Below are 15,758 nucleotides of genomic sequence, written 5' to 3' on the forward strand. Positions count from 1 at the left end.
CTTTTTATGTTAATCAAATTCAGACTCATATTCCTGTCTGTTGGGGAAATACAAGTTTCTGTGATGTGTAACATGTGTTATTGAGCCTCAAAAATAATGACACTTCCATTCTTCCTCAGAATACCGTGATCTTTAAACACATAAATGGGACAGGAAAGCAAATATAAAGCTGATTTAAGCTGATTTCTGTGTGGAAGTTGAGATGGGCTATACCTAGGCAGGAAATAAGCTGCATGGAATGAGTCATGTGTACTCCTGTTGTGGTGCAGAGATGCTTTCTTTGTGAAACTTTGGGAAGCCTTTTTTTGTTTGAGGAATGGGATTGGCTGGGTCAGTCCTGAAGTTTTGGTTTTGTCTGTGTTGCAGTTTATGATCTGAGGTGTCTATTTGTTGTCACTCTCTGCTGTGTGCAGACCAGTCCTTGTCACGTACACAGCTGGTGGGAATCGTCTTCCCAAGAGCTGAGGAAAGCAGGAGAGAGGAAGAGGAAGACTTCAGAATCAAAGCATTCTTCCTTCTTTCTATCCTCTGCTACTGCTGTGGAGGACAGCTTTTCTTGACAGATTGTCTAAATTTTGGAGGATGTGATCTCCTTTTCAACGCTGTCATTCTTATTCATTCCTCTCTGGCCAATACCAGGTACGATGCCAGGCAGGAAATGGCTTTACTTCCCTCTGGTTTCTCCACTCTCTCAGTGGGGATCTTCTCAGAGTTTACTGCCCTCTGACTTCTTCTCTTCCTTTTAAATGTCTGAAACTCCAAGTCCAAGTAAGTACAAGCCCCTGGGGCAGGCAGAGTTTGGCCCAGCAGCTCTGGACCTGCAGTGCCTTTTTCTTTCTGCTCTCTACTCAAAATGTTCAAGGCCCCTTGGGTTTTTTTGCTGTCTCAGGGTGGCACAGCTGGAAGCTTTTTATGGACTTCTCTGCCAAGGATGTGCCTGGAAGGAGCCTCTCCCATTAAGCCAATGATAGTAACACCTGGAACTTAATCACGGGGCTTCTCATGGCACGGAGACTTCACTCCTCATGCCAGAGACATTTTCCTGCCAGGGTGTGTCCCACATCAAGGACTCTGCTGAACACCATTGACTAGATTCATACCTAGACCACTCAGCAGAGGATTCCTGCTTCTGAAAGCTACAAATTGGGGCAGAAATTATCATGGATCTCCTTTCATTCCTTCTTATTTTTGAATTTTAAATTAGTTGGCTCTTGCTTAAGCTGCCCAATTGGGTAAGAAACAGATGTTCACCACATTCCTCTCAGGTGCAGCCACCTGATGCCATATGATACTTAAGTCCATGAGGAACAAAAGTATTTTGAAGATGCTGAATTCCTGGATACTTCCTAAAAAGCTGAGGGATCACATCCCTCATCTGCACTGAACCTGGGATCTCTTTTGGTCCTTGAGCTGGGAGTTTAGATCTGGCCCTTGTGGCATTGCTCCTCTGTGTCAGGTCAGTTTGTAAAAATCGTGCATAAAGTTTGTTAAGAACCCGAACACCAGATCCTCACAAGCTCAAACAGGAAGGAGGGATTTGTTTCATGGGCATCTCTAGAAAGAAATTGGATAATGGTTCTTTCCTGTTCATCTCAGTCAGTGATGGGGATGCAGAGACTGGGCCTTTTCTTTCCTCTTACCTTGTGCAGTCCTTGTAGCACTAGAAATTGTATCACTCAGGAAGCTGCAGCAGAGTGGGGTCGGGCATCTCTTTCTGGAGGTCACAAGGACAGTTTTCTTCCTCCTTCCCCTTGGAAAACTCTGCCATCTGAGCTTGCAGAGGAAGATTAAGAAGATAGAAACACACTGCACCATCTTCAGCTCATTAAAACTTGCCTGCAGGTACCAGCATTGTTTCAAGTTTTGGGTTTTGCCCTTTGTAGAAGGGCATTTGCAAATTCTAGACAAGAGCTTCTGAAAACTCCCTGCCAAATCCTGACTGTCCTCCAGTACATCCCCCAGTGAGACTTTGAGTAGCTGCCCCAGCTTTGGCCCTGACAATGCTGCTTCTCTTCCATCGAGCAGAGAGGCAGGAAAAGGTGCTGATATGCACCTTCCTCAGCAGAAAGTGGAGAGGTGAGACAAGCTCACAGAAAAGGAACTGGCAAGACAACACCTGTGTGGCTGAGGGCAGGTGTGCACACGTGTGTTACAGAGGATGCTGAAGGACAGCAGCAATGTTGCACAGAGGGAACAGGGATTCCAACCTTCACCTGCAGCTTTGCTTGAGGATTAAGGGCAGAATACCATGTAGATGTACTTGTCCAATGGATATAATCCCATGTAAATCCATGTACTTTGACAGGAAATCCACCTGGATGGCTGCAGCATCCTGTCCTCTGTGGGTTGTAACATTATGGCTCTCATGGCTCTCCTGAATGACCAGTTGTTGTTTTGCCTGTTTACTCTTATTTGGGCAATGGTGGTGTTGTTTCTGAATAGACTCACATGCACAGATCCCTAGCTCCTGGAGGCAGCAATTTCTTCCTGCACATTTATTTCTGGAGAATGTTTTTGGTCTTTATGTCCTCAGCTCTTGTGAGGCTGATAATCTGTGCATGTGTGTGAGAGAGATTATGAGGAAGGGGAACCCCCTGGGCAGCCCTTGGACTCTTTTGCATTTTTGGATCAAGGATGTGGCAGCAAAACACACACTTTGCCCAGCAGCCAGAGAAGAAAACCATCCTTGCTGGGAGGGCTTATCCTCAACACACAGATCTAAGAGCAAACTTTCCCAAATAAGCCTAAAATCAAAATGGTGCTCCCCAGCATGACAAGTGCACTACATCCAAAAAAGATTTTAAAGTGCAGGTTGTTTAGTTCAAGGAGATGGGGCCAGAAGGGAAAAGTGTGTGGTAGTGCTGGAGAGAAGCAGAGATTTCTTGGTGGGACTTTCACGAAGACTTGGCTATGGGCTGAAGTGATGTTTGAGGTCTTATCAAGGTCTTAGCAAACTTTCTGGTATGGGTGAATCCTCTGCTGAGAGCCAAGAGCTAAGCAAAGCTCGACACAAATAAAGCATCGTGGATCCTGAAGCCTAGACAAGACACTTCCAGAAATGATCTGCAGATGATGGCTGGTGGGAGGTGGCAGAGTGAACCCTCCTGTTTGGAGCCTTCAGCCGTCTCTCTGACACTGTGTGGGCAGAGAAGACCCACACAAAGAGAAGGAAGCAGTTCCATTTAGCAGTTGAGAAGTCTGGGTTTGTATTTACTGCAGAGTGCTCACTTATTCCCTTTTTCTTGGCTGGGCTGGTGCCCAGTTTCCACAATCCTGTCCTGCAGGATGGGGACTGATGCTGTCTGTGGCACCCCACAGCCCAGGCTCAGAGCAGTAGCTCAGCCTAATTCCCTTTCCTTTAGGCATTGAAGTCTTTCCTTACTGTTCAGACCAGAATCAAATTATCATCTTTGGGAAGAGAGAGATTTTTTGTGGGTTGGGTTTTTTTGGGGTTTTTTTTGTTGGGTTTTTTAAACAGGGATAGCATTAGATTTGAATTTGATGTATTTCCAGCCAGCAGTTACAAGAGCTTCATGAATAAATGTGTAGAAAATGGACTGTGCTATCAAGGTAAATCAGCCTGGGTGGCTACTTAAGTATCGACCAAAGGGAACTGTGTAGAAGGAGTAATTCTGAGTTCAGGGTGCTGCGTGCAAGGGGGGGGAAGAAAAGGATTTTGGGGGATGTGTACAAGCTCAGGGTCATTAATTCAACACTGTGCTAAGCACTAGAGCACTCTGGCAGAGTTTTATTTCAGCTCATTTTGGGTGCAGAAAACAAGCTCCAGGCAGCTGAGCTGGGTGAGAGCTGGCGTTGTCTCAGGTGGCTCCCGGTGACATCGGTGACAGAGCCAGAGGCTCCTGGCTCTTCCTTCCAGCTGGTTCTTGCCCACAGCCAGTGCATAAGGCAAGGGGGACTCCACCAACACTTCCAGAACAGAAAGCCACAGATCCAAGTGTCTGTGTTTAACTGGGACCATGGGCTATGGGGAGGGAGGATGGGCCCTTGAGCCAAGGCCCCTGAGCACACTCAAAGCTGTATTGGTGGGGGGCACACACTGACATGAGGGGTGGGTTCCAGCCCCAGTTCCCACTGGCAGACCCCAAGAGAGATGTGTTTCCTGTTGGTTTGATTGTAAATGTCACAGAGTTGTAGCTGGGGGAGGTGGCAGAGCCCCGGCAGCCTGGCTGACAGATGTTCAATGCAAAGACTTCAGCTCTGGAATCTCATCCTGATCTAATTTGTTAGCAGCGGCTCTGGAAAACAGCTGGGACTCAAAGGCTCTGCACTTAACACAAAATAGAGCTGACCTCGAAAATCCCTTTGCATGTTTCAGCAGAAAAGTGCTCAGTCAGAGCTGCACATGCAGGAGCAGCTTCCCTGAGCCCTGAGCCACAGCCCTTATGTAAGAGACACCCTGCAGATAAACCCACTTCTTGGAAACAGGATATTCTGCAGTAAATTAAGCTCAGTCTAGATCTCCACAAGATGTCAGCAGAGCAAAGTGCATGTTCAGAGTGAGGTGAATGCAGAGGGCAGGGAGAGGAGGGTGATGGTGGCTGGGGACCCCAGTGCCAGCCAGGTCCTTGTCCTTTCTCACCCAGCACTGCCAGACTCCAGTAAAGGCGGTCATGGGCTCAAGCAGCCACCCCAACACTTCATTACCCTTTGACATGAAGGTGTTCCCCACAACCAACCTCTCTGCCTGCAGTTTGAGCCCATGCTTTATTAAATCCCATCCATTTGCTCCTTACAGGGCCTCGTTGTTTAAATGATGCTGCTCCAGTTGAAATTTTCCATCCCTTCTCCTGATGGTACTTTGAAATATGTATCCATTTGTTATGCAGCTGGAACCAGATTGGGATTGATGTTTTCATTAGAACTGCCAGGATAAATATGATGCCTTTCTTGGTAAATTATTCTGCTTGGTAGATGTGTTTATAACTTAAATTGAGGAAATAGATAAAATGTCTCTGAGCATACAATGGAACTGCCCAGGTTTGCCTTTCAGGGCTCCAGCTTTGGTTTTTAAAAAGCCTTTGCACACAATGTAAAACTCTGGTTTTTACATTTTACTAAATGTTCTGGACTCCTTGGTACAGTTATAGCACCTTGATCTCTAACATTACTCCTGGTTTTGTAACAAAAAGGTTTCATTTGTTTCAACGTCAAGACTGCCCAGGGGCAATTCCATAGGTGAAACTAAGGGGGCAGCTGTGTTGCAGCCCATGCATTTCCTGAGTCTTGCCTCCCTCCCCTCACCTGTAAAGCAGCTGGACTGTCAGGAATTACTTTAACATCTTCAAGAAGATAACACTGTATTATTTAAATATTTTGCTTTTTTTCTCTTATATTTAATGCTAATAGTCAAGAGCTTCACACCATAATTCAGGATAGATTGCATCTGCAAATGTTTTAGAACACTCAGTACTCCAACAAAGATTTCTAAACAAGATTGTCTCTACCATGTTTTCAGCTTCTTAAGAACTGTTGTGGCTCCAAAGTATTTTGTGATGACTTGTTTTCTTCCCAGATATATCCCAAGGTAGCAGCAGTGTTCATTGTTTTTCCAATCCAAGCTACCACACTCTCTCATGTGGGGTGACTTCACGCTTCTTTCCCAGTAATCTGGATGGAAACAGCTCCTGTAAGGTAGATATTACCCCACCCCACTGTAGCAATGTTCTTATCAGTTCAAGGAAATCAACCAAAGCAATGTCTCTCGGGCCCTGTTGACTGCCAGCATGATTTCAAACTCCAGGGAAGCATTCCTGACATCCCAGACACTGAAAGGTTGGCTTTCCCCTCCCTGTATCTTCCCAAGCTCTGGGAATGGGAACTGGATTCCTCTCTGGGTCAGCAGGACTTGGTGTCTTAGCAACTCTGAGCTATGTTTGCTTCTCAGAAGAGATAAATAACTCAATAAATATAATTATCCATTAACACAACACCACTAAATCAATGAAGCATTAATCAGCAATCTCACTTTGCTGTTTCATTGTTTCCCACATCAGACACACAAATTCCCTGCTGACACAGACAAGCAGAAGGATTCAAGAAGGTACCTGGGGTGCTTTGGGACTGTCCTGACTCATCCAGGGACATTCTGGGAGCTCTGCTGTCACTCCTGGCTCTCCAGCAGAGCTATTCCAACCCTATCACTGAACAACCAGGATCACCTTCCTTATCATTTGTTGTAAATGATTCCCTCAGACCATTCATGAACAACACTGTGACTCAATTCAGCACTTCAGCAGTAAATTTAGATATGGCAAATGGTAAAACAGCTCCTCCTTTGGAGCTTTAATAAGCCCAGGTGGGGCAAAGCAGAGGGAGCAGGGGAAAAAGGAAAAGCAGTTGATTTCATCAAGGTTGTCAGCTTTAAAAATGATGGTATTTCAGGCTGTGTCACCTTAATCCAAATGTGACTATTCACTGGAATGCCATACAAACAAGATTAATGCAAAAAAGACAGTATTGTATAAGACAGGCTAAAATATCTCTACATATGCTCCTGTAAGTAATTTCTTGGTTGTTAAAAGAAAATCTCATTAAAATGTAATAAAAAGGCTGGCATCAGAGATTTCTCAGAGAAATGTTTAGACAGATGTGCAAATATGTTTTTTGATGTAGATGGTCCCCTTGCATCATGAATTTTTGCTCCCCAAAATGAAAGTGCAAACGCTCATAATGTCAAATTTAGGATGAGTGTCCATCTGGACCATTAATCCTTTTGCAGAAATTTAAATGAATTCAGAAAAGGTCAAAGCCAGCACCTATCCTGGATTCCCAGCCTACAGTGCCATCTTCTCACGGAACTACTTCAAAAATTAAGCTGCTGGAAAGGTTTAATCCCCAAGTGGTGCTTTGGGACTCTCCTGGAAGCTGCTCTCCCTGCTGCAGCTCTGGCCAATGTAGTCAGTCAGGTTGTCCTGATAATCACTGAAAGACCAATAGAACTGATATTTGCAGGGTATTTATCAAAATATATGGCCTGATATTTCCTTTAGATCTCCCACCATCTCACTTATTAATGAGAACGCTTTGCAGTGCTGAATAGCTGAGGATGGCCAAAAATACACTTTGTCTGTCTGCAGCTCTGCAGCCAAGTAAGACAAAGGAGCATATAAAGCCCTAATAGCTGCCTTAACGAGTTCATTTCCAAATCAGTTTGCCTGGTGCCATTCTCACTTTCTGCAGAGAAATGTGCACAAGTTGTACTTGGAGGATTCATTTCTTTATAGTGCCAGCTGGGGTCACAAAGGAACCAGCACAGATGCAAAATGGAAAAAAAATGGCAGAGGAATATCTGAAGTGCTGAGCCAGAGCCCAGGATGTTTTACCCTTCCTGTGCTCCAACAGATCAGGCCTGGAGGCGCTGGGCTGGAGCCATTCCTCTCTCAGAGCCTGGGCAAAGCACAAAGGCAGGACAGCTGTGAGCCCTGCTCCAGTTTGAGGAGGGTTTAGGAGAGTTTTCTCTCCTGTGCTTCCCCGCCCTTCTCTCCATTTTTTCTGTGTATTTTGCCTTTTCTCCCCTCCTTTCTTGGTGATCTCCTCACTCTATTATCTTTTTTATTTCTCGTGTTCCTTTTCCTATTCTCTTTTCTGCCCCAACTCTACACATATAATTCCTATTTCCTTCCTGCTCTCCTCTCCATCCCTCTCCCATCTCCAGGATCCCTGGCTGGGGGCTCTCAGCACTGTGTGACCCTGCTGCAGCTCCCAGGGTGGCACCTCTGGAGGGAAGGAGGTGGGTGAGGCTTTAGCAGGAGCTGAAGGGCCCAGCACTGCACTGGGGACAGTTTGTGACGTGGGTCTGTGTGCACAGGATGGGAGCAGGGCCAGGCTTCAGCAGGGGAAAGGATCTCACCTCCTCATTCCCCCTCTGCCAGACAGACATTTGGCCACTGCTCAGGTCCTGAAGGTGAACCACTGAATCTGCTGAGACACAGCACCAGTGGAGACATGAAACCCTTCCCAGTGTTTGGGGCTGGGTGGTTGTGCCAGTGAAGCACAGACTGGAACACAGGCAGGAGGAAAACAAGTGGGAGGATAAGGGGGAGCCTATGAGAAAAGACTGGAAAAAGGCTTGGCTGCTTTTATCTGAGCAAATGAATGCTGAGGGGGAGCATGATTGCCATCTATAAATACAGCAAGGTAAACACGAGGAGGGAGGAGAGCTATTTAAGTGAGATGACAGAGCTGGCTCGAGAACAAATGAGGATGAACTGGCCATGAATGCATCGAAGCTGGAAATTAGATTTCTACCATCAGATCAGTGAGATTTTGGGATAGCTTCCTAGGAGGACTAATGGGACAAAGAAATCTGATTACTGTTAAAATGGAGCTTGATCAGCTCTCTGAGGGTTTACGTGTCTGGGTGTTTGCAGTAAAAGGCAGCTGGACACGGACGGGGGGGTCCAGGCCCTTCCAGTCCTGTCCCAGGAGCTTGTAGGGCTGAGCTTCATCTCTCTGCAAGGTCCCCAAGAATGGATCTGGGCTCTGAGGGTCAGGAGGAGGCTCCAGCATCTCAGTGCAGGCTTTTAACTCCCAGCACTTTGCCACAAGTAACTGCTCTTCCCACAGGACAGAGCTTGGCAAGGCAGCTCCAGGGAAATGCTGGAACCATTGGAGTCAAGAGATATTTTACTGTGAGTTTAAGTGAAGCCAAACCTTGACCTTTTCTTATGAGCTCCTGCAAGTAAGTTTGGCCTTTTTTCTCATGACATGGGCAGCACCAACCAGTAATGATGCTGCAAGTTACTGAGGAGTATCAGATATGAACTCAGGTGAACTTTTGCCACAGAATTACTACACCAAAAATTTCCAAAGCAGAAAAATAGAGATTACATACCTCCATATCTGTGTCTTCACATCAGAGCTCTCACTGCTGAGCCACAGAGCAGGTTTCAGATGCTGAGGACCTGTTTTGATCAGAGGGTGTTTGGCAGGACAACTCACAGAACTACTCTTAGGGCTTCACTGCCAGCTTTGTGGCTGAGTTTTTGAATTGTGCATGAAATAGAAACAAATCTCACTTTTGCCAAGTGCTACAAAGTTTGTGAAGAATCCTTTGTGTAAAGGATGAGGATGCTGCACTGGACACAAGCAAATGGAGGACTCTCACCTTGAGCTTTTGCAAAGCTCATAATTCCACCCTCATTCCCTTCCAGCATTGCAGCAAAAGTCCAGGTGTTGGTTTCTACAGACATCATAAAAATCAATTGCTATTAGATGTGCTGAATTTTTAAAGCCAGCAGTTTCACATCTATTAAAGGAAGTTCTAAATTCTACCAAAGACTTCACATAAAATTAGAAACTGCAAAACAGAGGTCACTGGAAATGGTCTGACTGGATGTCACTAGCTAATAAAAAGGAATTACAGAAAGCAGCATTTAAGTACCTTTGACTAAAACTTCCTTAAAAAAGGAAAAGGAGGACTGCAAATACAGAATGACTGCAGAATGTTCAGCATGGGCACCTAAAGCTGAGCAGCACAAGCTTGGACCAGGGAGATCTGAAGTCAATAGTTAGGGAAATAAATGTCAAATTATTGATTGCTCTCCTGGAGGATAAAGGTATGATGGAATTCCAGCCAGCACTTCTTTGCCTAATCACCATGGGCTTAAAAACCTGGGCTTTGACAAATGGCTGGTGGTGATCAAGTGGCCACTGTCATCTATCCAGCTATTTCAGACAGGCAGATAATGACTTTGCTTTACTCAGCCTGGTATCTTGTTGATCTTAAAGGAAAAGTTGCCAGATATGAGGTAGTTTTAACCAAATTGCTAAAATTACCAGCCTGGAATTTTAATGGATAAATTTACTATGAAGGATTTCTTCCTCCAGAAAAGCAGTTTTGCTCCACAGTAAAAATTGAAGTATTTTCTATCTAAAAAAAAAAAAAAAAAAAAAAAAAGTTAACAAATTATAGTGCTAAGAAATGATAGTAGCACAAAGAGACAGCTATAATCACATTTAGAAAAAAACTGCATTCAGAAAAACTTAGAAATGTCCCCAAATCATTTCATTAAAAAAATCAATTCTAGCCTGTAGCTCTTCATGCCAAATTTTAGGTTTGTGAGCTGATTTATAAATCCTGCAAACCCACAGCTTTTAATAGAAACCCCAAGACTTCAATAAATGTGCTCTAAATGGTACAGCTGGGTTGAAAAATCAGCATTTGTGTTCTGGCTGCAAGTTTTGAAGAGAAGAATGAAGCTGTGGGCTCTGCTGAGGTGAACTGAGGGTGCCAAGGGTTGAATTCCTCCCAGTGACCACATTCCAAATGGATCTGCTCCTCATCCCTCTGCCACTGCTGGACTGTCCAACTGCCCCATCCATCATCCATCATCCATCCATCCATCCATCCATCCATCCATCCATCATCCATCCATCCATCCATCATCCATCATCCATCCATCCATCCATCCATCCATCCATCCATCATCCATCCATCCATCCATCATCCATCCATCATCCATCCATCCATCATCCATCCATCATCCATCCATCCATCCATCATCCATCCATCCATCCATCCATCCATCATCCATCCATCATCCATCCATCCATCCATCATCCATCCATCCATCCATCCATCCATCCATCCATCCATCCATCATCCATCCATCCATCCATCCATCCATCCATCCATCATCCATCCATCATCCATCATCCATCCATCCATCCATCCATCCATCCATCCATCCATCCATCATCCATCATCCATCCATCATCCATCCATCCATCCATCATCCATCCATCATCCATCCATCCATCCCTGCCTCTGCTCTCTCTGTTTCCATTCCCAGTTTGGGGAAGCACAGGGAGCTTCTGGATGATGAAGAAATGACTCCTGGGCTCTCCAGGCTTCCTGCAGTTTCCTCGGTGCCCGGGGACAGTGGGAGCACTGCAGGCACAGGGACAGCACAGGGATGCTGTACCCCAAGGTGGGGTGGCAGTAACACTGAGGGCTGTTGGAAAGGACAGTGGAGAGGTGAAAATGCCTTTGGAATGTGGCTGTAGGTGCTGGGCCCCAGCTGGGATTTAATATCCCAATAGGCTTCAGTACATCAGTGAGGGGTTTTGTTCCAGGTCTAAAAACCTATTAAGAAAGCTAAGCACAAAGGAATGATAGATCAGGAAAAAAGAAATGTTGTGGTAATTTTGAATACTCTCTTTCAATTTTAACCTCCTTTTTGTTAAGCATTTCCTTGTAAATGCAATAAAATAGCAGAGCTGAGTGCTTGCAAACACAGCAGGAGGCTTCCCAGTCTGGAAGCTGACACAGGAGGGCAGTGATGGCTTCATAACTTTCCAGAAACAAGGCTGGGATTTGCTCTTGAATTGACACTTCCTCAGGAGCAGCTGTATTCCAGCAGGTGTGGCTTTCAAGGGAATAATGTGAGGAGGAAAACTCAGCACTTTCAGCACCTACAGATTTCCCAGACCTCCCCTGCAGGGTTCAGCTGGTGACCACTGATCTGTGGAGCCCCTTCTGCTCTGTCAAAGCCCAGCAGGGCCATGCACCCCAAAGCAGAGCCCCTGGACTCTCCTGATCGCTGGCAGATCCACAGGGATCTTTGTGCTCCATCATTGCCAAAGTTATTTTCCTTGAACTGAGAGAACTGGTGTCCCCCTGCCTCTCCTGTGAGTGCACCCACAGCTGTCTCAGATCCCGGAGCTCCAGGCAGCCCCTCTGTGCATGCTGGTCTGGGGGTTTGATCCATCCATCTCCATGGGTTATTTTGGAGCGTGTCACCCCATGTCCACAGGCATCTGAGTCGTGGTTCTGAAGGAAATCCTGTGTTTTCCAGCATGTTTGTGCTCATGGCTTGGTGAAGTGACTTTCCTTTGTGATTTTCCCTAATGCTAGTGAACAGCTGTCCAACTCACACAGATAAAGGGCTGAGATGGTGAGGCCAAGGCAGGAATCACCTCCCATTTTTATTCCTGACATCCTTGGGCTGTAGTCTGGGGTGGGAACTGTCTGTCTCTTCCAGCATTAACCCATTATCATACTTTTTGAACAGCTCAGTAACAAAATCCTTGACAGAGAAACTGCAGACTGGAGACCCTACAGCTATCTGAATGAACTAGGTCAGTAATTTTTAAACACTTTAATCACTTTGGTAGACTTTAGAGCAATTCCAAGTCCAAATCAGCCTTTCATAAAGGCATTAACAATAATGAGGAATATTGGTGTTATCTTTATTTTGCAATCAGAATTGCCAGTAGTGAAAGATGGAGAATTAAAAATTGTTTCCTTTACCACAAACCACAGACTGGGAAAGCAAAGTCAATATTCATTTTAGTCTCCCCTCCAACGTTGCTCTGTTGAATCACTATCATCTACTCTATAAATGTTTTTTTAAGGACTAACTCAGGACATTAAAAATTCAAATTTGGCTTTTTTTTTTTTCTTTCATGCTTAATAAAGCTTAGCACTAAATACTGGCATCTTGATGAAGGTGTGGAGCCTCTGTGGGAGCTGGGGTGTGCAATGCTCCATTATCTCCCAGTAAATCATTCCGTGGCAATTCTGAACCACCAGCCAGTGCAACCAAGCCAAGAGTGAAGTTTAATTGCCTGCTCCGAGTTTATTCTCCCTGGCTTGAGTTTTAACAGGGTTTTTAGCAGCTCTTAGATCAAATCCTGCCCAGATTTAGTGCTTTGGATGCTATTTGTTTTCCTATCTGAGCACTCGGAGTTTGGCTCCTCAGTGGCCAAAAGCATTTGCCCTTTCCTTTCCTGGGATTAGTAACAACTCACTGAAAATGTGCAGGAGGAGGGAAAGTGCAGCATTAGGGGGAGTATTTTGGGATTGTTAAGATCAACTATCTCACAGCTCCCATGGCAAAGGAATGAACATAGGGCAGCACCAGGCATCACATCCTGCCACTGCCCCAAAGAGAACTCTTCCCTGCATCAGGAAAATCACAAACCTGTCAAGCTTCAGTGCAAAATCTTTTCATCCTTAAAACCATCAATGTTTTCTGTGGAATAATCTGCAGAACCACTGTCGTGCTTCTCTGTGTGTGACATGGAGGGGGCTGTGTGTGAGGGTTTCCAAGTGCTTCTTAAACCACGTTAATTTTCCTTTTACCATTTTGCTGCTTTTTTTGCACACTCTTTGCTTTATTTGTGTTGAACTTGTGCTGTCCTCAGCTCCCCATGTGCCACCTCTGTTCTGCATTCATGCATTTTATTTTACCAGCAGAAATGATGCTAAATGCCTCTGCAGCAAGAATGATCTAGAAGTGATAAATACTTTAGCTAAGGGGCCTCCAGCAAAACACTTTGGTTTTTTTCTCATAGCATTTTGCATCCAAGATACCTTTTTCTTTCTTTTTTCAAACTAATTGATGAAAATTAGATTTTTTTTCCTTTCTTTTCAGTACCAGAATTAATGCCTGCTTCTGCTAACTTTCATAATGTTGAATCCTTGCTCAGATCAAGGCAGTTTTCACATGAAAATAAGAAGTTTTCACTTCTTGGTGTTACTGTTGTGCAATAAAAGCTGCAGGTTCCTGTCATGAAAATTTGAGAAGAGAGTTACAATCTTCAACTTCTAATTATAAACATAAAATAAAAGTCTAATAAGGTCACACAGGGAATCTTGACTTTCAAACTTCATTGAGCATGGAAGTACCACAGTTAAAAACATGTTCCACCTTCTGATCCCATGATCAACCTTAGTTTCATAACATAGATGTCTCAAATCATGTGTTGGAAGAGCAGCCAAGCCTTGGGCAGGGCTGGATTCAGTTAAAAAGTTAAAAATAGCAGTGGACAACTGCCCAGCTCCTCTGCTGTGACCCCAGGAATTGTCACAGAGAGCAGATGTGAGAGTGAGCCAAGGAGAGGGAAATGGAAGAGAAATGGCAGAGAAATTTGGAATGGATGGAAACTCTCCTCTGGTTCCTCAGCCAACAACTCCTCTGGTGATCCCAAAGGATGGGACCCAGCAGATGAGGAGCACCAGGCTCCCAGAAATGTCTACAGCCCTGTTAGAAACTGCAGGTGTCCTAAACATGAATTACAGCTGGGGAAAAGAAATTGTATGAGTATCCATACCAAAATTAACCTGAACACTCATCTCCTAAAACCTGCAGTGATAAGGATTTTCTGAATTGCAGTGGATCTCACCAGACTGCAGGTGTTTCACCTGTTTTGCAGGACTTGGTTTGCCAGGTTCATATTCTTTCCGAGTGGGAAATGCAAGAACAAAGCCTGTACTGTTACTGCTGCACATCTGTTTGTGAGCTTCAAATTCCAGGTTTTCAGAGAGCTGATTGTGTTCAGTGGAGTCTGGGGAGGAGCACAAGTAATTCCCGTGGATGTGGGCTTGAGACATCAGTTTGAGGACTCTGTGGTACCAAGAAGAGGAATCTTTGTCACCTTCCTGTGTGTCACTGCCTGCCCAAGGCAGCCTGGTCCTTGTTTCAGGGAATGGCTTGTACTTGCATTTGCATTCACTCCATCTCATGTTGCAGAACTGGAAATGTTTGCCCTGTGAGTAATCCCTCTTGCTCTAGTCCAGTCTGCACTGGGCAGTGGCAGATCCCAGCTTCCAGCTCTCCTCCCAAGCAAGTCAGAAACTCCCAAACCACTGACCTGAGCTCAGGAAAGGTTCTTGTCTCATTATCTGGAGCATTGGCCACAGTGGCTGCAGGCACAGCTGGGTTTATCTGGGATGTTTTTTTGACAGCAGCCCTGGATGCAGACACTAAAATGGAATTTGCAGCACATCATGAGTGACTCAAAGCTCCATTTATTCCAGAGAACCAAAGGCTATAAGTTTGATCCACAGCTGACTTCACTTTTCTCAAGGCCAAAAGATGTGGAAAACTATTTCCAGCTGAGACTCTGATTTCACCCCAGCAGATAATTTAGCTTCAAACTTAAACCTGGATTTTACTAAAATGCCATATCCCCAGCCTGTTTAGGACTTTCCCACACTAACTACTTTTGCAGTTTAAAAAATAATTTATCCATTATTCATTTCACCTCCTGAGGAACTCAGTGAATACAAAAAAATGGGTCATGAACCCACAGTATTATAACAGATAGAAAACTAAAGGCAGAATTACAGGGAATTTTGGGTGGGGAAGGGCTCTGTGGGGTTTGTGGCCCTCCCAAGGGCAGTGCACCCCCCCTGGGTCCCCTTTGTCCCCTGCCACTGTCTCCCCTGGGGACCTCAGCTGGGAGCTCCCAGCGGCCCCTCCCAGCCTTGCTCCATGGGTGAGCCCCAAATGCTGCTTGGACTCTGCTGCCCTGGCAGATCTGCTCAGCCCTGGCAGGAGGAGGCCGTGTGATCCCCAGGGATGGCCTTGGGGAGCCCCAGGCCTGTGGCCATGGGCCAAGACATGAATTTGCTCCATGCTCCTCGCTCCGACTCTGCCCGAGCAGAACACAGCAGGGGAAGAGCACAGAGCTCATCCTGCTCTGGGACACAGCTGCCCAAACCTCACAGTCTGCCCTGCCCTCTGCAGCAGGGCGAGTCTGGGAATTGCAAAGCAGAAGGTGCTCGAATGGACGGGGGTCACTGGTGGCCAGAATGGCTCCATCACAGAGAGCCAGGCAGGTGCCACCAGCCCCTTTCCTGTGCTCAGCTATGGGCACTGACAACCACAGCAAAGGCTTGGTTTGTTTCTGATGTGCCAGAAAACCCATTTATTGTCTGGTGTAGCCATTTCCCTTATTTAGCAAAAAAAAATGAACTGTCATGAAAAAGGGGCTGGTACAGCATTGCC

At 45.5% G+C, this 15,758-nt stretch overlaps 2 protein-coding genes across 52 annotated transcripts in view; one reads left to right on the top strand and one right to left on the bottom strand.

The window, feature by feature from the left end:
• MEGF11 (multiple EGF like domains 11) overlaps positions 1–15,758 on the top strand; it is a 255,052-nt gene that overhangs the window by 229,695 nt on the left and 9,599 nt on the right. For 29 of the 50 annotated variants that reach the window (XR_015275703.1, XR_015275705.1, XR_015275704.1 and 26 more), the window contains 2 exons: positions 5,534–5,652; positions 12,036–12,102. The exons of 13 other annotated variants lie outside the window; for them this stretch is intronic. Coding sequence is in view for 20 of the 37 variants with exons in the window: in XM_086848746.1 (XP_086704872.1) it covers positions 5,534–5,652; positions 12,036–12,102 (186 nt within the window). In the remaining 17 variants the exon portion in view is untranslated. Of the gene's footprint in view, positions 1–4,756; positions 4,912–5,533; positions 5,653–12,035; positions 12,103–15,758 lie in introns of those variants that run through there. 8 more of the 50 variants (XR_015275721.1, XR_015275715.1, XR_015275720.1 and 5 more) reach the window with 3 other exon arrangements.
• Positions 1–15,758, bottom strand: part of RAB11A (RAB11A, member RAS oncogene family) — a 59,606-nt gene that overhangs the window by 14,832 nt on the left and 29,016 nt on the right. The gene's annotated exons all lie outside the window — the stretch shown is intronic.

The sequence above is a fragment of the Cyanistes caeruleus genome, chromosome 13, assembly GCF_971803275.1.
Source record: "Cyanistes caeruleus chromosome 13, bCyaCae1.hap1.1, whole genome shotgun sequence".
NCBI classification, from domain to species: Eukaryota; Metazoa; Chordata; class Aves; order Passeriformes; family Paridae; genus Cyanistes; species Cyanistes caeruleus.